The 25,228-nt window shown below is 44.8% G+C and overlaps 1 protein-coding gene across 2 annotated transcripts; it reads right to left on the reverse strand.

The window, feature by feature from the left end:
• Positions 1–20: 20 nt before the first annotated feature.
• Positions 21–24,021, reverse strand: HPS3 (HPS3 biogenesis of lysosomal organelles complex 2 subunit 1). 2 transcript variants are annotated; one of them, XM_081190050.1, is made up of 17 exons: positions 23,726–24,016; positions 22,446–22,940; positions 21,449–21,623; positions 19,868–19,956; positions 17,764–17,956; positions 17,085–17,166; positions 15,671–15,825; positions 14,394–14,502; positions 14,081–14,262; positions 11,860–12,040; positions 10,228–10,458; positions 7,420–7,605; positions 5,983–6,171; positions 5,048–5,155; positions 3,551–3,757; positions 599–689; positions 21–330 (listed from the first exon to the last, which is right to left on the reverse strand). In XM_081190050.1, exons 1-17 carry the CDS (start codon positions 23,946–23,948, stop codon positions 203–205), a joined length of 3,024 nt encoding a protein of 1,007 aa, XP_081046176.1. In that variant the 5' UTR covers positions 23,949–24,016; the 3' UTR covers positions 21–202. The 2 variants fall into 2 exon arrangements, with proteins under 2 accessions (XP_081046176.1, XP_081046177.1); XM_081190051.1 differs by lacking the exons at positions 21–330; positions 599–689; positions 3,551–3,757 and adding an exon at positions 3,766–4,183 and having other exon boundaries at positions 23,726–24,021.
• Between the last annotated feature and the right edge of the window lie 1,207 nt (positions 24,022–25,228).

Here is a 25,228-nt window from a genome sequence, read left to right on the forward strand (position 1 = left end):
AATTGCACACACAGCCTTACTTTAATGTGCCAATATTTATATTTTAATGTGTCAACCAATCTTCTCACGCACATAGGGAAATGCTAAAGGCCCCTCATATCTACAGTATTGAATTTATAGTTGCAGAGTGAGCTTTCGTCCATTTGAGTACTTTCTCTTGCAAAACGTTTCTCAGAGATCACCCAGCCCTTCTTTCTTGTGCTTAGGTCACTAGTTTCCTTCTGCTGCACTGAAGCAGATGTGGCAGGAAGAATGCTGCGTTCCCATCCTCTGGTAAGACATTAAGGAAGTCCCTCAATTCCAGTTCCATGGCAATGACAGATAACGTTTCTGGGCAGGGAAGATACACCATGTTTAAACAAGATCCTCTTTAGCCATCAATTCTTACTTTGCCTAATTATGTTTAGCCTTGAAAGTGTTGCGATTGGTGCAGAAATGAGCTCACTTAGCATCTGCTCTGAATCCAGTTCTTTAATATAGTCATTAAAAGCTCCGCCCCCCCCCATGGCAGCCATCTATGCATCTAAAAGCTTAAAAAAAAACCCACACTGCAAAGACTCTGCACATCCACAAACTGACAAGAAGCACATTTCTTTACCTGTTAGGGATGACAGGAGTACAGAATAGTTGTCTCCAGGATCTCTGATTCGTTTACAGAGCTCAGGAAGGAGTTTGTTCCACCACAGAGCCTAAGCAAGACCCAAGGAGAGAGGGAAAAAATATCAAGAGTGCTATGATGTTCCTAATGGAATACAACCTCTTTGTTTCTTAACACACACACACACTTTCTGTCTTAAAGGAGCACCTTTAAATACAATATATATTTATATTTGTCACTCTTATATCTGTGAAGTATAGCTTGTCAGGGTTCTTCTTAAACTTATCAACAAACAAGAGCAATGGCTCCCTCTTGTGATACTAAGAATTCAGGGCAAAGTACAAGCCGAGATGAAAGAAGTGATAAAATGCCTAACAGTGCCAAGGAAAGCTGCATTCTGTGACCTGCAGAAATCATACAAAATTATATATACTTTATACAATGCGTTCCCTTCCACTGTTACAGGGGAAAGAAAGAAAGACATTGAAAATGCTGCCCCACTCCTAAGTGTCAGATTTAAGCAAGCATTGCCTATAACTTTCAAATTATACAGTGGTGCCTCGCAAGACGAAAAGAATCCGTTCTGTGATTCTCTTCGTCTAGCAGTTTTTTCGTCTTGCGAAGCAAGCCCATTGAAGGATTAGCGGATTAGCGCTATTAGCGGCTTTTAGCGGCTTATCTGCTGATCGGATCAGCTGATAAGCGGCTTAGAAAAAGGGGGGGGGAAAAACCAGCAGGAACTCGCAAGACATTGTCGTCTTGCGAAGCAAGCCCATAGGAAATTCGTTTTGCGAAGCACCTCCAAAACGGAAAACTCTTTCGTCTAGCGAGTTTTCCGTCTTGTGAGGCATTCGTCTTGCGGGGCACCACTGTATTTGAAGCTTTTCTTTGCAGACTAGAAGCTTTTTCTCATTCTCTCTCTCTGTCTCTCTCTCTGTCTCTCTCTCTCTCTCTCTCACACACACACACACACAATTTAGCACCCCAACACAATCTTGACTTCCACAATATTACATCGGTGTAACTTACATAACAGCTGTATTTGCAAGTAACACCAAACCACGGTTTAGCACAATGCAAACAAGTCCAAGTGTTGGACTTGCTCTCCAGGAGGACTTCTACCATGTTTGGCCTTGCATTTTAGGAATCTCAGTTTAGCACATTGTACACATTAGGATCATGAATTGCAGCAACGGTTATACAACTGAGCTTCACAACCCATGGTGTGAGCTGGCTTATTATGAGACTGGCCAGAGTTTTATAACTACGCTCCCTTGCTTGAATGCAAATGCTAATCCAAGATTTAATAAAAGAGAAACTAAGCTTTGTAAAAGTCCTCATGTATACATGATAAGATAAGATAAACTTTATTCGCATTAGCCAACGGCCATAGCAACATAAAACAAGCAATATATACAAATAAAATACATACAAATTAAAAAGACAGCAATGGGTAAAAAGGGCAATCAAATGACCAAGATTATCGTTCAGATCGTGCCCCTTAATCTCACTGCACCCTCAATAAACCTAGCAACCTTTGCTGTTGTCTGATCATTTTGATCTGATAAAAGAAAGAACAATGTGGCCTCAGATGGGCGGCCTGGGATGGTAAGTAAGAGTGGGGTAATGATCTCATTCCTCAGATCTTTATTAAGGGGACAGGACAGGAGAACATGAGCCACTCTTTCCAGATTACCATCTCCACAGGGGACCATGTATACATGTATGTATGTATGTATGTATATGTGTGTGTTCAATAGGTAAGGTAAAGGTACCCCTGCCCGTACAGGCCAGTCGTGTCCGACTCTAGGGTTGCGTGCTCATCTCGCTCTAGAGGCCGTGAGCCGGTGCCGTCCAAAGACACTTCCGGGTCACGTGGCCAGCGTGACGAAGCTGCTCTGGCGAGCCAGCACCGGCGCAGCACACGGAAACGCCGTTTAGCTTCCTGCTATAAAGCGGTCCCTATTTATCTACTTGCACTTAAGAGTGCTTTCAAACTGCTAGGTGGGCAGGAGCTGGGACCGAAAGACGGGAGCTCACCCCGCCGCGGGGATTCGAACTGCCGACCATACGATCAGCAAGTCCTAGGCACTGAGGTTTTACCCACAGCGCCACCCGCGTCCCTAATGTGTGTTCAATACACAAGCCCAAAGCTTTGCTTAGACTTGCTGAATGTTGGCAACGCAGCGTTTAACCATGCTTTATATTTGTGCACTAATGGGATCACTATATGGTGGATGGAGCAATGCTCATCAATAACAATGTACACGCCATCAGAACGTACATGACATTTCAGGACAGCAGAAGCTTTGTAACACCAAGTGTGATGGTGAAAAGGCAGCTGAGGAAACCGTAGCAGGAAAGCAACAAACAGCCTCCAAGGTGTGTCTTCTCGAAAGAACACCAGTTTTCTATATCCAGCAGAATAAAGCAAGCCTTGTGAGCATTTCACACAAGCACTTCACAAGCATTTCACACAAGAGCCAGTGTGGTGTAGTGGTTAAGAGCGGTAGTCTCGTAATCTGGGGAACCGGGTTCGCTTCCTCCAGATGCAGCTGCTGGGTGACCTTGGGCTAGTCACACTTCTCTGAAGTCTCTCAGCCCCGCTCACCTCACAGAGTGTTTGTTGTGGGGGAGGAAGGGAAAGGAGAATGTTAGCCGCTTTGAGACTCCTTCAGGTAGTGATAAAGCGGGATATCAAATCCAAACTCCTCCACTGAAGTACATTTCAACTGTGAGCGTTTTTTAAAAGAATGCCTGAACAAAGTATTGAATAATTGTGCTATGTTAATCACGTTTAACAAATGCATGGAAAGCTGATCTGGTTAAGGAAAGGTTAGCAGTACAAATACTTGTATGATTTTCTAGCAGTGCTTTTTTTTTGTTCATGGGTTTAAAGGAGAGAAAAAAAAACAGAGCTAAGACTGAATGAAGGTAATAAATAAAGCTCACCCGACATTCATGCTTCAATTCATGTTGGGCGTAGGGTATGACGGCTTGAGGGCATCTTTCCAGAAGTTTGTCAATGGATCTCTCATACTGCCCTAACCGAGTATCGCAAAGAATGTGGATGCTCAGGCCAGGAAGAGTTTCTTCTGGAAGGGCCTCCAGCAGTGGCAGAATGGAAGGTATATTGAAGTATGGACTACATAAGAGAGACTGAAGGGTGGGGGCAGAAACATTACCTCTAGAATTTAAGACACAATGAAAAAACCAAGCCATACCAATGTAGGCATGGACTGGAAGACACCAACCATTTTTAAAATTAAAAAAAAAAAACCTCTCACCCCCAATGTTTTCATCATTAAGAACAGCTTGGCAGACCAGGTGAGCCAGGGAAAACGGAAGCAAATGCAATTTTTAATTGCCTTATTTAGATTAAGACCCATGTTTGCTATCCTCACTTGTATGCCCATTCCTTTTTTGGAGTCATTCTTGCTTTGAACGAACAATGCCTCTGTTGCGTATTGGGATATTTCCGGCCTGACCTGAGACGTGCATTCAAGGCATTCAGTCTAACTGTAGGCAGTGGGTCTTCTATTCAGCCCCAGTGTCTTCAAGGCTGAAGAAATGGTTCAGAAAAGCCTAGGACGGGAATGGGGAACCTGTGACTTTCCGGATATGGTTACAGATAGGTAGCCGTGTTGGTCTGCCATAGTCAAAATAAAAAAATTCCTTCCAGTAGCACCTTAAAGACCAACTAAGTTAGTTCTTGATATGAGCTTTCGTGTGCATGCACACTTCTTCAGATACTTGGTATCTGAAGAAGTGTGCATGCACACGAAAGCTCATACCAAGAACTAACTTAGTTGGTCTTTAAGGTGCTACTGGAAGGAATTTTTTTATTTTATTTTTCCGGATATGGTTTGACTGTAAGTTCCATCACTCCTGACCAATTGCCATGCTGGCTGGAGCTGACGGGAGTTGGAAACTGGCTGCATATTGAGCACCACAGCTTCTCCGTCTTTTAAGCTAGCTAAAGCCTTGTGTACTGCATCTCTTTAAAATAAACCATGTTCCTGCACACACCTTAAAGGAGATCAAACAACAGGTGGTTTTTAACCTACAGAGGCTAGGGCCCAGGGTTGCTGTGGGGTGTCTTCCAGATGTTTTGAACTACAACTCATACAGCTCCTGATCTTTGGTCATGCTGGCTGAGGGTGATGAGAATGGCAGCCCACAACATCTGGAAAGCATCATGCAGGGGTGAAACTAGGCTTTAATTCACCCAGGTCAAAGACCCAGTTTGGCACACACACCATGTGCATTTGTGCAAGCAAGCAAGCAAGCACACACACGCACTGAGAGTCTCAATGGCACCCCTCTGGAGGCTTCACCTGGGGCAATAAATCCCATCTAGCCCCCACATAGCTACAGCTCTGCACCATGTTATTTACCCTATAGGGCTATAGGAAAGAATAGATGCAGGAGAGGGAAAACATTTTATACCTGTAATTTTGAAAGGTCATCAGAAGCCTTCTGGTCAGAAGGAGGAATTAATGACATCATGAACGTAACCCAAGGAAAAATAAGTCCATAATGACCACAGGAATTTATCTGAACAAGTGCAAAAATAAATAAGAAAAAGCCATTAGAATTCTAAGTATTTTTATGTCTAATTTCCAAGTCCTCATTTAAGATTTCCTCATTTTAGGGGGTGAAAACAAAAGCACACTCCCAGTTTATTTGTAGACTAAATTACGGTTGTAAGTCATTTGTTTTGAAATATGTAGTACTCCTGAAAGAATTATCCCCCCCCCGATATTATAAAAGTCTCCAATTCATCTAGAACCAAACTGATGCAGTTCCATTCAAACGTGTTTGTACACATACATACTGTCAGGCTTCAGGGAATTAGCTTCCTCCCCCGTGGCTGTAAATGAGCAGATCAAACAAAAGGGAATTCTTACCAGTTAGTTTCTTTAATAAACACAGCGAAGAACTAAAGAAAGCATCTTCCCAGAATGGCGGTGCTCCCAATTAAGGGTCGCTCCCTCTTCCGTCCCTATTAATCTACATCACTCCTACATCTTGTAATCTGAGCTTGTAGCCTCTGTGCTTTCTTTTCTGACACTTTCTGAGCTCTCCGTGACTTTGGGGAAGGGTGTGTGTATGTGTAGGTACTATCCAGAGACTGTGAATCTGTTAACTCTTGCTCTCTTCTAGTGTTTCTTCTGCTAGTTGTTCCCCATCCAATATTTCCCAGCTTCTGCCTTCTGAACTATGCCCCTCTGCAAACTGTTCCAAATCTATACTGTCCTCCTGCTCCTGGGAAGATTCAGGATCCGGATCAGGAGGTGGGAGTGGCTCCCGCCATTCTTCCTCGGTGCAGCCCTCCTCACACACACACACACACACGAGAGTAGGGTACAAACTCTGTTTACCAGATCTTCAGTGGTTTTCAGCGGCTTAGTATGGGGCAACTGCTTCCTGGAGAGCCGCCAAATATACTGCTCAGCAAGTTTGAAATGCAACTCTTGAACCACTTCTTTCTGACTGCATGCAACAAGAAGGGCTTCCCAGAAGTCCACTAAGAGCTGGGGGATGGCATCTTCCTCCTCAGCACTCAGCATCTGTTCTTCCGAAATATTAAGGGAAAGAGCCACTCACACACAAACACAAAATGTAGCCGATTTGATGCAGAGCTAACTGAGGATTCCCAGGTAAGATTCTCCCCCTATTGTGTGGGCAGGGTGGTCCCTCCCCCTACCTTGGCCTGATCACCTTGGCAACGCCTCCCCAGGCGGGATTGGGCAACTGGCTGAGGTAGGCGGAGACCTCCAGGTATCCCACCTGGGGAAGACGAAGCCAAGCCTATGCTAATGGTGCCGCAAAGGGTCCAGGGGGCTGCAAAGGGCACCCCCCATTTAATGTGGGGAGCAGTCATTTAAGCAAATATCCTTTAAGCAAGGAGGGATAATCAGAAACGTTAAGCGGGGGAGACATCTCCAGATGCATCAGTATTCAATGTGTGGGTGCAATGCAAAAAAATGATGTACCCAAGAGAATCACCCCCATCGTTCAGCCCGGACACTGAGGTCCAGCTCCGAGGGCCTTCCGGCGGTTCCCTCCCTGAGAGAAGTGAGGTTACAGGGAACCAGGCATAGGGCCTTCTCGGCAGTGGCACCCACCCTGTGGAACACCCCCCCAGCCCCCCCAGATGTCAAGGCAATAAGCAACTATCTTACTTTTAAAAGACATCTGAAGGCAGCCCTGTTTAGGGAAGTTTTTTAATGTTTGTGCTGTGTTGTGTTTTTAATATTCGGTTGGAAGCCACCCAGAGTGGCTGGGGAAACCCAGCCAGATCGGCGGGGTATAAATAATAAATTATTTATTAATTTTTATTATTATCATCATCAACAACAACAGCTGCTTTGGTTATGCCCCATAGCCAACAAAGAGGAAGGGAGCTGTTGAATTTACTATACAGTGGTACCTAGAGTTACATACGCTTCAGGTTACAGACTCCGCTAACTCAGAAATATTACCTCAGGTTAAGAACTTTGCTTCAGGATGAGAACAGAAATCGTACGGAGGCGGTGCAGTGGCAGCAGGAGGCCCCATTAGCCAAAGTGGTGCTTCAGTTTAAGAACAGTTTCAGGTTAAGAACGGACCTCCGGAACGAATTAAGTACTTAACCTGAGGTACCACTGTACTCTCCTCTTGCTGTTTATGGAGCTGTATGAGAAGTCTGACTCTAACTTTCTTCCCACAGATGGGAACTGAAGTTTCAGTTTGTCCTTCCTTTGTTTAATGATGGGACACAGACTGCTCCGGAAGTTCCAAATAAACAAACTATTAATAAAAGCTAAATGTCAAACCTTGATGTATGCGTCTGCTTCTTCCAGCTCAATTTTGCTATTCTCGTGTAAAGCCAACACTGAAGCCACAAGGAATCCAGGCCTCGTCTCCCTAAGATAAACCGCAAGCTCAGTCGGGACAACTTGCCCTTTAATTAGCTGTCTCAGGAGTCTCGGCTCCACAATAAAACCACACACCAGCATCATCTGCAGACCAAAAAACAACAACAAAAAAGGTGAGAGAAGATTTAGATGTTGGCATTCCTCCCCACTCTACTCTGAAAGAGGGCTGATTCAGTTTCACTTTTTTGAGCTCTGGTACAAACACAGCCCAAGGCAAAGGTGAACATTTAAATCCTACCCATCTCTACAGACCAGGGCAGAGATAATGTTCTTGATGGCTTACTCATAGGAGGAATCAACAGGACTGCATGTTCCCTTGTCCTCCCCGCCCCCCTCCTACAGAGCACAAGTTGTCTAACTGTGGTTAACTGTTGCATTGGCAGCAATATTAAGAACTCGTACAGCAGGGACGCGGGTGGCGCTGTGGGTAAAAGCCTCAGCGCCTAGGACTTGCCGATCGAAAGGTCGGCGGTTCGAATCCCCGCGGCGGGGTGCGCTCCCGCTGCTCGGTCCCAGCGCCTGCCAACCTAGCAGTTTGAAAGCACCCCTGGGTGCAAGTAGATAAATAGGTACCGCTTACCAGCGGGAAGGTAAACGGCATTCCGTGTGCTGCGCTGGCTCGCCAGATGCAGCTTTGTCACGCTGGCCACGTGACCCGGAAGTGTCTCCGGACAGCGCTGGCCCACGGCCGATAAAGTGAGATGGGCGCACAAACCCCAGAGTCTGTCAAGACTGGCCCGTTCGGGCAGGGGTACCTTTACCTTTACAGCCAATTAGACTCTCACTGAAGCCAGGAAATAAAAGCTGGTTTCTCCCACTTACAGCTTGGTGCAAATATAACGGTTAACTAATAATCCCCAGTGGGAAACAGTTCCCATTTCAGAGGAGGAAGGTGAGGAAGATCCCAGGGCCAGTTCCTTGTCGTTTAGCAGGAAGCCTATTACCTGTAACTTTCAGGTAACTCTGGAAATAGGTGCACTATTCTCCTAAAACACGGGTCAGCTAACTTTTTCAGCAGGGGGCCGGCCCACTATCCCTCAGACCTTGTGTGGGGCCGGACTATATTTTTTGGGGGGAAATGAATGAATTTGTTTGCCCCACAAATCACCCAGAGATGCATTTTAAATAAAAGCACACATTCTACTCATGTAAAATCACCAGACAGGCCCCACAAATAACCCAGAGATGCATTTTAAATAAAAGGACACATTCTACTCATGTAAAAACATGCTGATTCCCAGACCGTCTGTGGGCCCGATTTAGAAGGCGATTGGGCTGGATCTGGCCCCCTGGCTTTAGTTTGCCTACCCGTGTCCTAAAACGTCAGGAGCGGTCATGAGACAGGAAGAGAACCTTGAGTTCCACACACTAGAATCACGCCACAATAATGCAGAGGAGAATTATATGCAAAGGGAAGGTGAAAACAGATCAGGATATGAGAGGTGCCACTACAATATTATAGGAAATGGGATTACAAACATGTATCAATTCTGAATTGTCTTCCTACACACTGACTTAATATGCAAGGAAACTGAGGGATTAAGGCAGTGTTTCTCAAATTTGGGTTTCCCCCACTGTTGTTGGACTACAACTCCCATCATCCCTAGCTAGCAGGAACCAAAGTTTGAGGAACACTGGATTAAGGAGAAGGGGGAATGCATGCATATACCTGTGTAAGAGAAAGATGCTGTTGATCCACAATGACTATCTTCTACCAAATTGTCCATAAACACTAGGCCTATTTTCCCTGCCTCCACTAGTCTACTTTCTTTGCCACATTCCCTTCTCTCTGTTCACATGTCCCAAAAGGACACATAGATGTGGAAAGGACCATAGAGCCATTGGCTCCAAATCCCTGCCATTCAAGCAAATGGAGAGCAGAAGTTAATGTTAACCACTTCCACCTTCCCAAATGCCACAAGCAAGAACACAGGAAGGTGCCTTATACTGCAGTCAGTTCACTGGCCTATTCAGCCCCGAAATGTTTGCTCTGAAAGGAAGCAGATCCCAGGAACGGCTTTTCGCTCTATCACCTACTAGCTCCACTTTAAAAACAAAACAAAATGAAGATGCTGGGAATTGAAGCTGGAACCCCCTGCATATAAAACCTGCTCTACTGCTGACTTTCTGTTCTCCCCCAAAGCAGGGAACAAGTTCACGTGTCCACATGGAAAAAAGCTTCAGATAACTACAACCAACGGTAGTTGCTCCTAGTCTGTAGCTAATGGGTTGCTGAGATATTGCAAATGCCACTGGCAACAGGTGGTGTTGCTGTTGCTTTAAAAAATATATATTATTGGATTTTGCCAATAAAAGAGAAAATCTGAATTAAATTGGGTGGATGGGTAGAGATATAGGACTGCCATTTTGATGCCAATGACATGGACTGGATGCTGCAAAAAACCCTGAATGCATGAGAAGCAAGGCATGCACAACCCCGTGCCACCTAGAAGCATGTCGTATAGTAGTTCGTGAATCACTGGCTCCCCCCAACTACTTTGGCTCCCAACAACTTTGACCTGAACCCCCAGTTTTTAACTCTGTGAGTAGATCGCAGTCTCTTGGGAGTTGGCCACCCCTAGTATATCTGAAGGTGAAACAGAACATTCGCAACAACCCTGGTTCTCTGCTCACTCCCACTGCACATAACGGTACGGAAGACAACAACCTTGACACAAATGTTGATACATAGCCAGCAGGGTGTACCTCCGCGTAGCTGTCCAGCTCACTTTTACATCCATCGCGGTCTCCCATTTTCAGAGCCATAGAAGCTTTGGTTAGCGTCACCACAACAGACGGCACAACCTCTTCTACTTTCTGCAGATATTCGATGGCTATCTCAGGAGACACTTTTCTCATGCAAGGGCTGCAGAGTACCTGGGGTATTTGGTTTGACTCGGCAGGGTGGAATATATGGAGTACCTTGGCTGCCAGTTCCTGGTAAATGAAAGATACGTGTTTTTAAAAAGCAAACCAACAGCTGTGCTTTGTTTTTAATACAAGGCCTCTTTCTACCCATGAATTCGCCCAGAAATCATCAGGGGTGCCAGGGGAACAAGTACTAATTTATCTGTTTCAAGTGTTTGTTTGTTTTTAAATGCAGAGCAGCTGAAGCCATTATTTCGTTCCTGAGAAGGTTGCAGGTAATCTCAGGGTCACACACAAGCATCTTGGTTTGGGACATCCATTTCAAATCCACTTCCACCGTGTACAGCCTGTGGCCCTCCACAAATTGCTGTGTGCCCTCCAGCATGGTCAGTGGTCAGGGGTGATGAAAGTTGCAGTCCAACAATATCTGGTGGACCACAGGTTTCTTATCCCTGATGTATATCCTAGGGAGTTATAGGTGTGTAGTATTCATTCATCCCCAGATCCCAATTAGCATAGCAACGTGCTAAAGTTTCACATAGTTATACGGCTTTTTCTAAGTGCTTCTAGAACTTTGCATAATTTCCTCAATAATGGTTAAAGCAGGACAGTACAGTCATACTTCGGAAGTTGAATGCCTTGCGAGTTGAACGCTTTGGCTCCCAAATGCCGCAAACCTGTAAGAGAGTGTTCCGGTTTGCAAACGTTCTTTGGAACCCGAATGTCTGATGCAGGTTCTGAGGCTTCTGATTGGCTGCAGGAACTTCCTGCAGCCAATCGGAAGCCATGCCTTTGTTTCTGAACATTTTGGAAGTCGAATGGACTTCCGGAACAGATTCCGTTCGACTTCTGAGTTACGACTGTATTATCATTCCATTTTATATAGAGGACCACTGAGGATGGGAGGCTAGCCTAAGGCCTCTCAGTGCAAGGGAGAGAGATTTTGAGCAAAGAGCTTCCAACCTGCATTATACCACTTAACTAAGCACAAACAACAAGTCACCTCTTTTTTCCAGAAAAGGAACTTCTTATTAAGAAGATACCCCACCAGTAACACCTTTCCCCAAATCGATCTAAATATCAACACAGTTTTTACATCTCATAAAAGAAAAGCAAGCAACAGTGTAGCTTTCTGAGATTCACAACAGCTCCTTTTACAAAGGCTGGCTCACATTATACTTTTGGATACTTTTCACTCTCATAAAAGGAAAGTTATTCACATGATAGTCATTTGACAAGCCAGCCAGAGGCTTATTGACTAAGCCAAGAGGAAATTTCATTAATGGAACTGTTTGCTTTCTCCCCAATCAATGGTTATGAGCTGCTTTAAAGAAAAGTGGCATACAGATATGACATCAAAAGGTACATTCTGGAGGTTGGTCACAAATGATCTGTCACAAATGAACATAGAATAATCCATCTTCTACAGAGAAAGAGAAACAGCAACAACAAAAGGAACCATAGTCTTACTTCACTCAGCTCCTCGTCTGTGTCTTCACAAAGGGAATGATACAAGTAAAAAATAATCCCCTTTTCGTACTTATGAGTTTTATCTTCAAACGTTGGGTCTACTCTCTTCAGTACATCTGTCACGGACAGACCAGACATCTTGTAGTAAGGCAGAGCAAGGTGGAAGTCTTTGGTGTTAAACCTGAAAGTACAGAAACTACTAAACACGACAAACCTACATGAAGGGTCATATATTTTAACAGAAATACTTCAGCATAGGGATGGAAAACCTGGCTCCCTTTGGGACTCCGCCTCGCATGACATGAGTTGTCATCCAGTAACATCCAGAGAGCTGAAGAGTCCCTCTCTTTGCATTAACAAGATACTTCCAATAAAAAGCTTTTCATATTAGGCCATGTCTCAGTGTTATGTTCAGGATTAAGGCTGTGTCTGCAACTTGTAAGGTTTATACTCCCAATACTGACAGGCTGATATTAGCTCATCTTTTTCAATGAGTAGCAACCAAACCAAGATGACTTCTAAGCACAGCCTAATGGATGGGGAGGAAATAACCTGGATGGGGGAATACATCATGGAATGTTCAAGGAAGAGTCACAAGGAAGGACCACTATCAAAGTGAGATCCAACTTTGTGCAAGCCAACCTGTTCCCACAATGGAGTATTGCTTCCGCATGTAGGACACGATCCCTATGACAGAGGTGTAAGGGGCATTTGGCCCTCCAGCTGCTGCTGAATTAAACCAAGGAGCGGTTCTAAAAAAAAGTAACAAATAAGAGTTACAGGAACCTGTTGCTGTTTTGTGTGAACAAACAAATAGAAACAAAACATTCTTCTTCTTCTTCTACGATCACTTGTAGCTGAGTAAGATTGTCTTCCATAAACACCGGTTTAACAGTGAGTCCGTAAGTGACTGTGGAGCCCAATTCTGGATCTATATGTCCTTCCACAGTGGGGACATTGGTTTCTGGGCGGGAGTTGATCACGGTGTGGATTTGCCAAGCGTGCCTTCCTCTTAGCACGTTTCTCCCTTGTGTCCTGAGTCCAAGTGTCTTTAAAGCCCATGGCACCTTTGGTAAAGGCTGTTCTCCAACTGGAGCGCTCGTAGGCCAGTGTTTCCCAGTTGTCAGTGTTTAGACTACATTTTTTATGATTTGCCTTGAGACAGTCTTTAAACCTCTTTTGTTGACCACCAGCATTACCTTTCCATTTTTAAGTTTGGAATAGAGTAGAGGAAGGAAGGAACAAACAAAACATACCAAGGTAACTACAGTCGTACCTTGGTTGTCAAACACCTTGGTACTTGTATGTTTTGGCTTCCGAATGATCGAAACCTGGAAGTGAGTGTTCCGGTTTTCGAACTTTTTTTGGAAGCCGAACATCCGATGCGGCTTTTGCAATTGTTTCCGGCATGCCTGCACAATTGGAAGCCAATCGGAAGCTGCACCTTGGTTTCCAAACGTTTCAGAAGTCAAGCGGACTTCCGGAATGCATTCTGTTCGAAAAACAAGGCACGCCTGTATATAATAACTGAGAAGTTTCATAATGTTGAAAACACTGGAATTATCCAAACAGTACACTACAGACCACAAAGCAGCTCTCCAATAAATATGGAACAAGATTTGCAGGATTAAACCTTGTTTCACGCTTCTTCAAGCAATGAAGAGCATGGATGGATGGCAGCTAAGGAATCTTCATTCCCTCAATTCTTTGGTGGATTCCCGCCCCCCTTTTCAGAATAGTGTCAATGCAGTAGACCCTGAAAAGCTGCTAATGATCCCATTCATCTGCAAGCAGCCAACAAAATTACAATAGTGCTACACTTTCATTCACTGGGAGTGAGTATGTAAAAGCTGCTTGTCAAAACAAAATTGCACTACAACTCCAATCAGTCCCAGCAAGCATGGCCAGTGATTATTGGAGTTGTAGTTCAGGAACATCTGGAAGGCCAAAGGTTCACCACACCTGCTTTTACAGAAGTGCAGGCAGCCGACAATGGAAGTGCTTTGATCTATAGCCTATGTAAATTATGACTGGGCCAGAAAGCAGAGACTGCATGTCCATCATTGATGGAAGCAGGAAAAAAAGAGCACGTTGTTGCTTTTCCATGCATACATCTTTGTTTTATATATGAAGGCTGAAAGAAGATTATATAAAGATGTTTAAACATCAGGAGTCATCCAAGTGTAAGTATTTATGGATATGACATCTAAGAAATTCAAACCTGCTGTAACAGTCTCCTAGGAGAGCACAGCTTTCCTGTAATGCTGCTAGGAGGTCTTCCTTCTCTGCAGATTCCTTCAGATCAGGGTCCATTAGTGCTGCTCTGACTAATAAGTGAGCCTCACTTAGAAGGTGGATACAACTCTCCGTTCTTACATTTTCATAGGTCTTGCTGTACTCTACCTAGGGCAGAAACAGGGCACACCATAAGGGGGGGGGAACGTTTGCAGACCTTATGTGAAGTTAGCAAACGCATTCAAGTTACAATATGCTATTTTCTATATATAAAAAACCCCTAAAGCAGCGTATAGTACCATTTCTCTGTAAAGCAGGAGAGTTGAAGTTGTGTTCACGATGTATAAATTCCAGCCAGGTTCAGATTCTGGAGAAACCTTGGGTTTGATGCTATCTGACTTCCGGGAGCTGAAAGAAGTAGGACGTAGACTCAAGTTACAAGAAAGGCGATTCCTACTAAACATGAGGAAGAGCTTTCTGACAGTAAGAGGCTATGGAGTCTCCTTCAATTGTGGTTTTGAAGCAGAGGTTGGACGGCCACCTGCCATGGATGCTTTAGTTGAGATTCCTCCATTGCAGAGGGCTGCACCAGATGACCCTCAAGGTCCCTTCCAACTCTTGAGTCTATGTTTCTTTGTTTTTGCATTTATGTCCCACTTTTTCTTCCAAGGAGTTCAAGGTGGTATACATGGTTCTCACCCTCCTCGTTTAACACACCCAACAACCCTGTGAGGTAGGTTAGGCTGAGAGGTAGTAACTGGCCCAAGATGACCCAGTCAGCTTCATGGCAAAGTAGGGTAGTTGAACTCTGGCACCCCCAGGCCCTAGTCCAACACACTAAACCACTATACCACACTGGCTGTTAAAATACACGTGTACCCATAATTATGTCTTTTAGGTATTTCAGTTACAGTCATGACTCAGGTTGAAGTAGCTTCGGGTTGAGCATTTTCAGGTTACGCTTGGCGGCGACCCGGAAGTAATGGAACGCGTTACTTCCGGGTTTCACCACTCGCACATGCGCAGACACCCAAAATGACATCACACGCATGCGCGGAAGCGGCAAATCGCTACCCGCGTACGTGCAGACGTGGGTTGCGTTCGCTTCAGGATGCGAACGGGGCTCCGGAACGGATTCCATTCGCATCCAGAGGTACCACTGTATTTATGCTATCAAGAGCCTTCTTGAGACATTAAAACTAGTTTAAAGTAAACTTTTTTTTTTAAGGGTGGGGCTGACAAGTGGGATAGCCCTGACTTCCTTGGAGTTGGAAGGTGACAAAGTCTGAAGGGGGAGCCTTTTGCATCTATGAAGCATCTCCATGCATTTTAGGATCCTGAGAAATCCTGGCTCTAAGATGCATGGAGGGCTTCTACAGATACAAAAGGTGACAAGAACAGTGAAAAGGGTGTCCCTGAAATCCACTTTCATACATGTTTATGTCATCCCAATTGTAACGCTTACAATGTTTACAATAGGGTAAAGTTGGGTGCATGTACCCCCGTCACGTCTACTGATGCCACCAGACATGTCCCAAGCTAGCCTCTGTTTGAACATATGAACTACCGTACTCACAGGAGTCTCCTTGAAGGCTTTTTTCTCTCCGTAATGTCTTCGGTCTCTGCTTTTGTCAAAACTATGACGTGGTTCTTGAAGTGAGAAATAGCTTTCAGCCCTATAAACAGCTGCATCCTCAAGGCACAGACACCCAGGGACACAGGGGGGCAAGCCTGTGAAGAAATGGTTCTTTAGTTATCTTGAGCAAGCTTATCAAAGGTTCAAGTTTCTTACAGGGTCCAGAGTGGCATGCTGATCATTTCCAAGCTGACTGACATAAAAAAAGGACATAAACCCCCTGTAAGGGAGATTCAGGGGTCTAAATAGGAAAATATTGCATGCTGTGTGAAGTTCTCAATCTACATGTGCACCTGCATTTTATGATCTTGAGCGTTCAGGCGGTGGCTCTGCTTTTTACATAGTTACAGTGTTATATAAGTCCCCCCTCCCCACTTTTCCTGACAGAGTTTGTATGGTTTTGTCATGGCCTTTGGCTAGTATAATAAAGCTTATTTTGATTTGATTTGACATAAGCCCTTTCATGGTTCAGTCACTGCGGTATGTGGACTAAAGGTCTACAGGTTTAACAGAGGTATGTAAGTTGCATATCTTTTTCACATGCTGAAACGTGGAATTGGCAACAGCTCAGAATTTCTCCATTCTCTTCAGTGGAAGAGAAAGGTTTCCATCTCCTCCTCTAGTCCCAACAGAGTGCTGAAGAAAACTAGGTAAAGCTTCTCTGTATGTTTACTGAAATCCGCCCAGCATAAATTTGAGACAGGTTTTTAATACCTGCTTTTCATTTGGTGACTCTTAAAGGGACCCCTAACCATTAGGTTGAGTCGTGCACTCATCTCGCTTTATTGGCCGAGGGAGCCGGCGTACAGCTTCCGGGTCATGTGGCCAGCATGACTAAGCCGCTTCTGGCGAACCAGAGCAGCGCACAGAAATGCCGTTTACCTTCCCGCCAGAGCGGTACCTATTTATCTACTTGCACTTTGACGTGCTTTCGAACTGCTAGGTTGGCAGGAGCAGGGACCAAGCAACGGGAGCTCACCCCGTCGTGGGGATTTGAACCGCCGACCTTCTGATCGGCAAGTCCTAGGCTCTGTAGTTCAACCCACAGCGCCACCCACATCCCACTGTTACAATGCCTTCACACATGTTTATCTGGCTGTGGGTGATGGGAGTTGAGCCCAACAGCACCTGAAAAGGTGAACAGGGTCCTCCAACCTAGGCTTAAGGCCTACAGGACAGTAATCCCCAACTCCTGCAAAATATCCCCTTGCCAAACTATCTGACCAGATGGAAGCAACAAGGACTAAAACAAAAGGAAACTCAGGATTGTTGCAAGTCATTTGCCGCTGCTTTGCAAAGATGCAGATGTGACCTGTGGGGATGAAGAGCCAATCTGAGGGTTGAATCCACTCACTTTTAGTGTTGTATCAATGTATGGATCTTCATCACGAGCTGCTGCTGCACTGCATCTCACAGTAAAGCACTGCAGGTTGTTGCTAGGGAAGAAAAAGAAAGCCATTGGATAGATGGTTTTGCATCGCTCCGTGGTTATAAAGTACCCATGCCAATGCTGCAATATCTAGATGCTTACTGAACTTAAACCCATTGATTTCAACAGGTCTGTGATGGATACAACACCCATTATGCATGACAGCTCTGATCCTAAATCTCTGCTGCTTTTAGGGATATGTTTGAGAAGGCAAAGGAGTAAACAAATCTGAGTGGAGTTCCTATCCAAGCACCTTGTGTGCCTTCTTCCAGCAACTACTGCAGCCAAGCTGGTGCCAAATGTATTGCTCTCCTTTTCTTTGGACCACATCAGGAAGGCTAAGAGAAGGGCCTTGTGTCTGGCCAGCCCAGAACATTCTCACAAACACTGCCCAGGCTTGCGCCCCAGGGAGATCACTTTGGCGCTGATAACGCAGTGGTTTGGCTTCACCCTCAGATGCACACTGCATTGTTTCTCGAGATGGACAAATGCCAACAATGTGTTGTGCTATTATTGTATTTCAACTGATTTTTTTAAAAACTGCTTTGAGCACAATTTTGTGTGTGGAAAATGCAGTATTTAAATTTAACAATGGCTATAATACCTTGTGATAACATGTAGGAATTGCGGGGTGAGTACCGCCTGTTGGGATCTCTCTGAATACTGGTAGGTGGAAATCAGCTCCACTAAGTTGCCCACTGTGTAGAGGTATCCAATGTGAGGCAGAGAAAAAAAGCAGAACAGACTCAGCAGTTCTCGCTTAGCTGGTTCAGCTCTGCCAGTTGTTGCAGAATTCTCTAGATGAAAGGAAGAAAGCAATTACTCCCCAGGCTCCCTTTCTTTAGGGAGGCATCAGCTCTCAGACATCCTGCAGAATGTTTTAGAAATATATTTAGCTGTGATTGAAGAGAGCAGCCCACGCTACATTCACTTGGGTCTCTGTTTTCGAGTTAGGAATTCTGAGATAAAACTATTTCACTCTGTAGCCTATAAGCACTAGAGCAGGCACCCCCAAACTTGACCCTCCAGATGTTTTGGGACTACAATTCCCATCATCCCTGACCACTTGGTCCTTTTAGCTAGGGATGATGGGAGTTATAGTCCCAAAACATCTGGAGGGCTGAGTTTGGGGATGCCTGAACTAGAGTATTATTCTGCAAGAGTGAAAGCAAACCAAAACGTAATAATAATGGGAACGTTTATTAACTCTTGATTTGATCAAGTAGTTCTCGGGGTTACTGACAAATTGTCAAAGGATAAAGAGGGATACCCTAAGCCATTTTGGTTATGAGGCAGTGCTCTGTTGGAATGCTGGCATTCGTAGGAAATCATCACTTACACTTACTCCTTAGTATGAAGTGTGTTTTTTTTTATCCTTTTACTGTTGTAAACAGCTTTGGTAGGTTTGCTGACTTAGTGGTATATAAATTCTTCTATAAATAAATTTATAAACTTAATATTTGACTAAATTTTAGCCTACATTTAATGCACACTCTAGGGACGTGGGTGGTGCTGTGGGTTAAACCGCAGAGCCTAGGACTTGCTGATCAGATGGTTGGTGGTTCGAATCCCTGCAACGGGGTGAGCTCCCATTGCTCGGTCCCTGCTCCTGCCAACCTAGCAGTTCAAAAGCACATCAAAGTGCAAGTAGATAAATAGGTAAACGGCATTTCCGTGCGCTGCTCTGGTTCGCCAGAAGCGGCTTAGTCATGCTGGCCACATGACCCGGAAGCTGTACGCCAGCTCCCTCGGCCAATAAAGCAAGATGAGCACCACAACCCCAGAGTCGGCCACGACTGGACCTAATGGTCAGGGGTCCCTTTACCTTTACTAATGCACACTCTTCTTACAATGTAATTGCTTTCCTGCCTAACACCCATTCCAGCATCAATAAGATCCAAGAAGCCCCCCTCCTCCTGTCCCATTTTCATCATCCCCTGCTTTATACATCAGCAATATAGACTATGCTGACTTGTTCGATCATACAGTAGCGCCACAAAAAAGCAAAGGAAAAAGAGACAGTGATAGATCTAAAGTCTACTCAGAGTATGATTAATGTTGTGAAGCACCGGCAGATTATAAAAAGTGTTAAAAGCCAAGAGAAAACTTTAAGATAATACCAGTATTTTATAAAGGAAATTCAATCCTTAATTCCATACAGAAGAAAGCTCTCTTTTACTTCTGACATTTAGGCATTCAAAGCTAAATTCAAAATAATGTACTTTTAAAGATTTATGCCATTTAAGATTATATATAAACATCTAATCAGAGTCAGCTACTACTCTTGTGATTAAATTACTCCTAATGTTATTTAAAGACAATGTGATTTTTAGGAAGAGGATTTTTATGTCATAGAAGTTCTGTAAAACACTCTAGAGAGCTATGCTTTGAATGAATGTATTTAATTGAAATCCCCTTTATTTATTCCTTTAATTTCATTTATAAGTCACCTCCCATGAAAGAGCTCAAAGCAATTCTACAATAAAAATTGACAACTTATATAAAAACAAATTTCACACCCAGATTCATAATCTCTAGCTTTCCCACACCTTGCATAATTAATATGGGGTTTTTTTCGGGGGGGAGGGGGGCTGCTCCCCAGTGAACCATATTCCCGTTTTCATTTGCTCCCAATGCTTTACTTGGCCGTTTCCCCCAGAAAGATTGTGGTGGATGCCCACAAAGAAATGCAGATGTCATAAACCTACCTGTTACATACACAGGCAGCAGCTGGAGAGAGTGCAGCTTGGCATCGTCGCCAGAGAAGGCAAAGGAGGATATGTCTAGAGCAAAACGTCTAAAAAGAAACATGGCGGGTGAAACAATTCCAAGCCAACATATAGGCATGAGCTGCTCACAAAACTTCTGGCAGAATGTTGTAAGGATATTCTGAAGCACTGCTGTGAGGCAGAAACTTGCATCTCAGTGCATGGGCAAGTACACAGAAACCCATGGGACCAAGGCAATAGGTTGCAATGACGACAATATGAATATCCAACAGCTAAAATGGTCTCCAACAGAGATACAACTGGCTATTGTCCTATGACTGAGCCCACTTACTAAGTGTGCATGATATGCACAACTCCTAGGGAGCCAAAGGTGCTGGGCTACATAATCTCTATTGCCACATGCAGCTCCATCATGTACAGCCCAGTTCATGTAAGGTTGTTTTGCTTGCCATGGTCCTGTCCCACTTTCTAAGCTTGAAGACAAGGGGACAAGTTGTCCCTGAGCTTGCCAAAATGACAGCTATAGCTACACGGTTGGACCAAAACATTGAATATACAGTGGTACCTCTACTTACGTACGCAATCCATTTGCACCCAGAAAAGTCCATAAGTAGAGCGCCACTACTGTGCGTGCGAGATAGATCGCTTCTGTGCATGTGCAAAGCGTGCAGATCTCTTCTGCGCATGTGTGAAGCACGCAGATCACTTCTGTGCGTGCGCGGCGAAACCCAGAAATATACACTTCCGGGTTTGCCGCGTTCGCAACCCAAATATCCGCAACATGAAGCGAATGCAACCAGAGGTATGACTGTATGGTTAAAGGCATCTTGGTTTAAATATGCCTCATGCAAAGCAAAAAAAAAAAAAGGAACAGGCTGTGTTTCAGTGAGAAAAGAGTTGTTCATTTCTCAGCATATTAAGTCAAAATGTAATTGTCCAAACTGTCTCACTGGTCTCTGTTCTAAGCTAGAGTGGAACAATGACCAATGATCTAACAGTTATATATGTACTATTGGATATGGATCCAATAGTGGGACTAATAGTTAAGAAAGCAGTTTCTGCACATGCTGTAGAGGGAAGTAAGGGGCAGATGGGGCTTGTCAACCTGGGAATGTAGCCCATCTAGGAGAAGGAAAACTCTGATCCTAAATCTCCACTGCCATGGAGATATATCCTGGAGAAGAAAATGTTAAAGAGTAAACTCTACACAAATCCAGAATGGAGCCCTTAAGACAGCTTGTTATGCCTCTTTCTTGCAAGTCCTGCAGCCAAACTGGTACCAAATATACTGCTCTGCTTTTCTTTGGACCACATCAACGAGGCTGAGAGGGGGTCTTGTCTGGGCAGTGACACACTCTGCCCAGGCTTGTGCCTATGAAGGTCACTTCGGTGTTGCTAACGTAGCGGTTTGACTTCCGCCCCAGAGTCCACACTCCATCGTCTCTCAAGACAGATGGATGCCAACAATAACTATCTATCTATCTATCTATCTATCTATCTAGATATAGAGATAGATAGATAAATATGGCTTCGTTTAAATTTTTAAATAAAATTGACTACCTGTACAGAACATATTGCATCTGGAAGTTTGACTCTTCACCGACTAAGCCTGTTGACTCCAGAGTAACAGATATTCCACACTGCCTGCTTTCTTCCCCAAAGAGCTCCACAGGCTGCTGACAGATAACAAAGTCATCCGACTCAAATGGAGTTGAATCAGGTTCTTCTTTTACACCTTTAATAAATGGAGCAAAGAATCAGGTTTACAACCCGGGGGGGGGGGAATGGTTAGGAACTTATGACATGCTCAGTGTCCTAAGAATAAAAGCAGCCTTACTTAAACAACTGCTACTTACAGTATAACTAACAGTATGGAGAAAAGTTCATATTCATGAAAGCATTAAAATTAGGACTATACAACAAGTTCAGGAATTTGGAATTGCAAAGCCTAAAAAGCATTTTTAACCACGGATGGCGAAAAAACGAACAACTGAGATGAATGGAAATTCAAATTTTTGCAACCAATGTTCCTGCTGCTCTCAAAAGATTCAGCATGCCTGAAAAGAGACTGTAGCATTTTGATCTGTGCATAATAAACATATGCCAAGATGGAACTATTTCAAGTTAAGTGCAATTTTACTTTTTCTTTTGCATGACCTGATTGGTTTTTCTTTTGGTTTTTTAAAACACATACACAAACATTGGGCTGGATCGAGAGAACTAAAGTTTTGTTTGTGCTGACCTGCAAAGACTTGATCCAGAGGATTTGTGATGTGCCATTACACATAAATTCAATAGCAGCTTCCATGCTCTCGATCCAACCTTAAAATATTAATTCAACTTCTTGTGTTTTCTAACTATCCACAGCTTGCAGTGCCTTTGAAAATAAATCTTTTCTCAACTATCATGATGGCTAGTTTTACACAGAAGGAAGCGTTTTATCAGCTTGTCCAGCCTCTGCTTCCATCCCAAAGACTTTTTTTAAAAACACCAACAAACATAAGTCAAGGACTACAAAGCCTTGCTCTGGAGATTTTAAGTGCCGTACTGTACCAACCTTTGTTGAACAACCTTTCAGACTCTACAGAGTCACAGGCCTGCTGTCTACTGCTGCCTGCTGCTTCCACACCAGCTTCCAGGTGAAGGATTAGGACCTCTAGTTCTGTTGTTATGGCTATATATCCAGCACAAAACACAACTTCTGAAGGAGTGATGTTATCAATGTGCAAAATTAACAAGCGTTCGAAGTCCAGCACAGTCACATTCTGACTCCTGACAAGATGCTTCAGGGAGAACAAGATCAATTTATTCTTACAGCCAACAAGCAGGTCTCCAGTTAAAGGACAACAGGAAAAACACAATGGGGGGTCCGAAAGGGGCAATTCTACAATTGTAATTTGGTTCTTAGACGCTTCAGAATAGGATGCCTCCAGGTTATGGCCTATCATCCGCACACAGACGCGGGAGTTCCCAGTTGACATGCATCTCCAGTTTACATAAGCTCGCAAGAAGAGGCTCTCGTTTTTTTCCTCAACGGTGACCACGTAGTCTCCTGCGGAGGGAAAAAACAGAAGCATTTTTGAAACACAGAATCAATATGTACACCATACATAAGCTGAGGAGTTACCAAGTGAAAAATAGCAATACAGTGGTACCTCGGGTTACATACGTTTCAGGTTACATATGCTTCAGGTTATAGACTCTGCTAACCCAGAAATAGTACCTCAGGTTAAGAACAGAAGGCGCGGCAGCAGCTGGAGGCCCCATTAGCTAAAGTGGTGCTTCAGGTTAAGAACAGTTTCAGGTTAAGAACAGACCTCCGGAACGAATTAAGTACTTAACCCGAGGTACCACTGTATGGTGTCACCTTTAAGAGCAACTTCATCTGATTTGTTGCCCTGAGTGGCAAATACGCAAGAGATTGTAGTCCATGCAAGCGTACTCCATAACGAATTTGTTCAGTCTTCAAAAGGTGCCAAAGGACTGTTGTTTATCTTGCTGGAGATTAACACGGGCACACCTTTGGGAATTTCCAAATGAAGTTACATTTGCATTATAAAATGTGTACACTTCTTGAATTAGTCGGCAATGTCATCGGATGCTCACGCCACACAAGCAACAGCACAGAATCGTATCTAGTCCACGAAGGTTTACTAGGCGATCCTACCTCGCAGGATCGTTGCGAGCACAAACTGGCATGGGCTTAGGGAGGCGGGGGAAACGATCCTGCACGTGCAGCCTCGAGCTCTTCCGGAGAAAGAGGAAGAGGGGCTGGCCTACAACGAACGAAGCAGATCCTGCCCTCTTCACGGACGCTTTGCCCAGCTTGACACTTACCCACTTCGCTGTACGCCATGCGCAGCACCCGCCCCAGGGTGCAGAAAGAGCCGAGGGGCTCGCAGAGCTCCGGCCGGCCGGCGGCGAACACCTCCACCTTGCAGGCGCCCGGCGCACAAGCCACCAGCAGCGTGTCTCGGCCGCAGCAGAAGAGCGCCGGCTCCTGCTTGGCGGGCACCACTTGCTGCGAGCCGAAAGGGTGCAAGTTGTACAGCTGCACCATGGCTCCCGATCGCCCAGGCCGCCTCTCCGCCTCCGGCCGCTGCTGTTGGCAGAACTGCAGCTTCCGCGGCAGGCACCGCCCCACGTCGGTCAGCTGGAAGGAGGCGTCAGCCGCGCCCCCGATCCTTGCTACGGCTTCCCACAAAGGCAGCATCGTAGCGCTGTGCAGCGGCCCTGGGCGGAGGCCCATTTATACCCGTGGTTAATGTCCGCGTACGCAGAAAGGTGCGGGGTCCCAAACCTGGGGAAAGCACTGGTTCTGGTGCCAAGCAGCGCAATCTTACACAAGCACCATTGGAAGAAACCCCCCCCCCCCTTTTCTTCATCGAGACCCGCAGGATCAGAGCCCCTAGGCGCACATACTTGCAAGGAATATTTGCTTTTCAGCTCCATCGGTTACTTAGCTGGGATCGGGCTGCACTTGTGAATAGACGACTCTTAAGCAGCAGTGTGGGAAAGGCTTTGTACACGCAAGATAGAACTCGAGAGACACGCAGTACCAGCATGGTTTTAGCAAAAGAGGGTTAAAATTTGCCCGCGCGCCACTCTTCTGTGTTTACGGAGAAGTTAGTTACATCGAACCAATTGCAGTTTACAGTATTATTTAAATTTATATCTCACATTTTAACACCTTTGGTCATGGGCGTAGCCAAAATTTATGCTGGGGGGGGGGGGAGAGAGACAGAACTGAGCTCTGCGAAGCGATTGGTCAGTTAGTTATGTATTTTTGTTTATTTACTTGACTTATTGGGGGGCGGAGCTGCCCTCCGGCACTTCCAGGCTACGCCCATGCCTTTGGTGCCCAAAACAGCTAACAACCAAGAAAGGAGATCAAATCAATTCTGGCCAGCGGTGTTGCCCTGTTGAGGTCAATGGGGCTTGTTGTTGTTTAGTCGTTTAGTCGTGTCCGACTCTTCGTGACCCCATGGACCAAAGCATGCCAGGCACTTCTGTCTTCCACTGCCTCCCGCAGTTTGGTCAAATCTTTGTCCATGGAGTTTTCTTGGCAGGGATACTGGAATGGCTTGCCGGTTCCTCCTCCAGGTGGATCACGTTTGGTCAAAACTCTCCACTATGACCTGTCCATCTTGGGTGCCCTGTTCAGTATAGTTCATAGCTTCTCTGAGTTATTCAAGCCCCTTCACCTACGGCAAGGCAGTGATCCGTGAAGGGGCAATGGGGCTTGTTGTTGTTGTTTAGTCGTCCCAACAAAATGGGATTAGGAATGCTGCCCAAATGAACCATAAGTGACTCCTTTACCGTTACACGCTTTTATGTTTG

Source organism: Podarcis bocagei (genome assembly GCF_964188305.1).
Source record: "Podarcis bocagei genome assembly, chromosome: 4".
NCBI classification, from domain to species: Eukaryota; Metazoa; Chordata; class Lepidosauria; order Squamata; family Lacertidae; genus Podarcis; species Podarcis bocagei.

Bases quoted from the DNA above. Each gene is read 5' to 3' on its own strand.
- HPS3 (XM_081190050.1), bottom strand. From the start codon at position 23,948: ATGGTGCAGCTGTACAACTTGCACCCTTTCGGCTCGCAGCAAGTGGTG. The intron at 21,624-22,445 runs GTTGGTACAGTA...CATTTATTAAAG, and splicing joins TGAAAGGTTGTTCAACAAAG to GTGTAAAAGAAGAACCTGAT. The intron at 7,606-10,227 runs GTACACCCTGCT...TTTGGTCTGCAG, and splicing joins AGCTGGACAGCTACGCGGAG to ATGATGCTGGTGTGTGGTTT.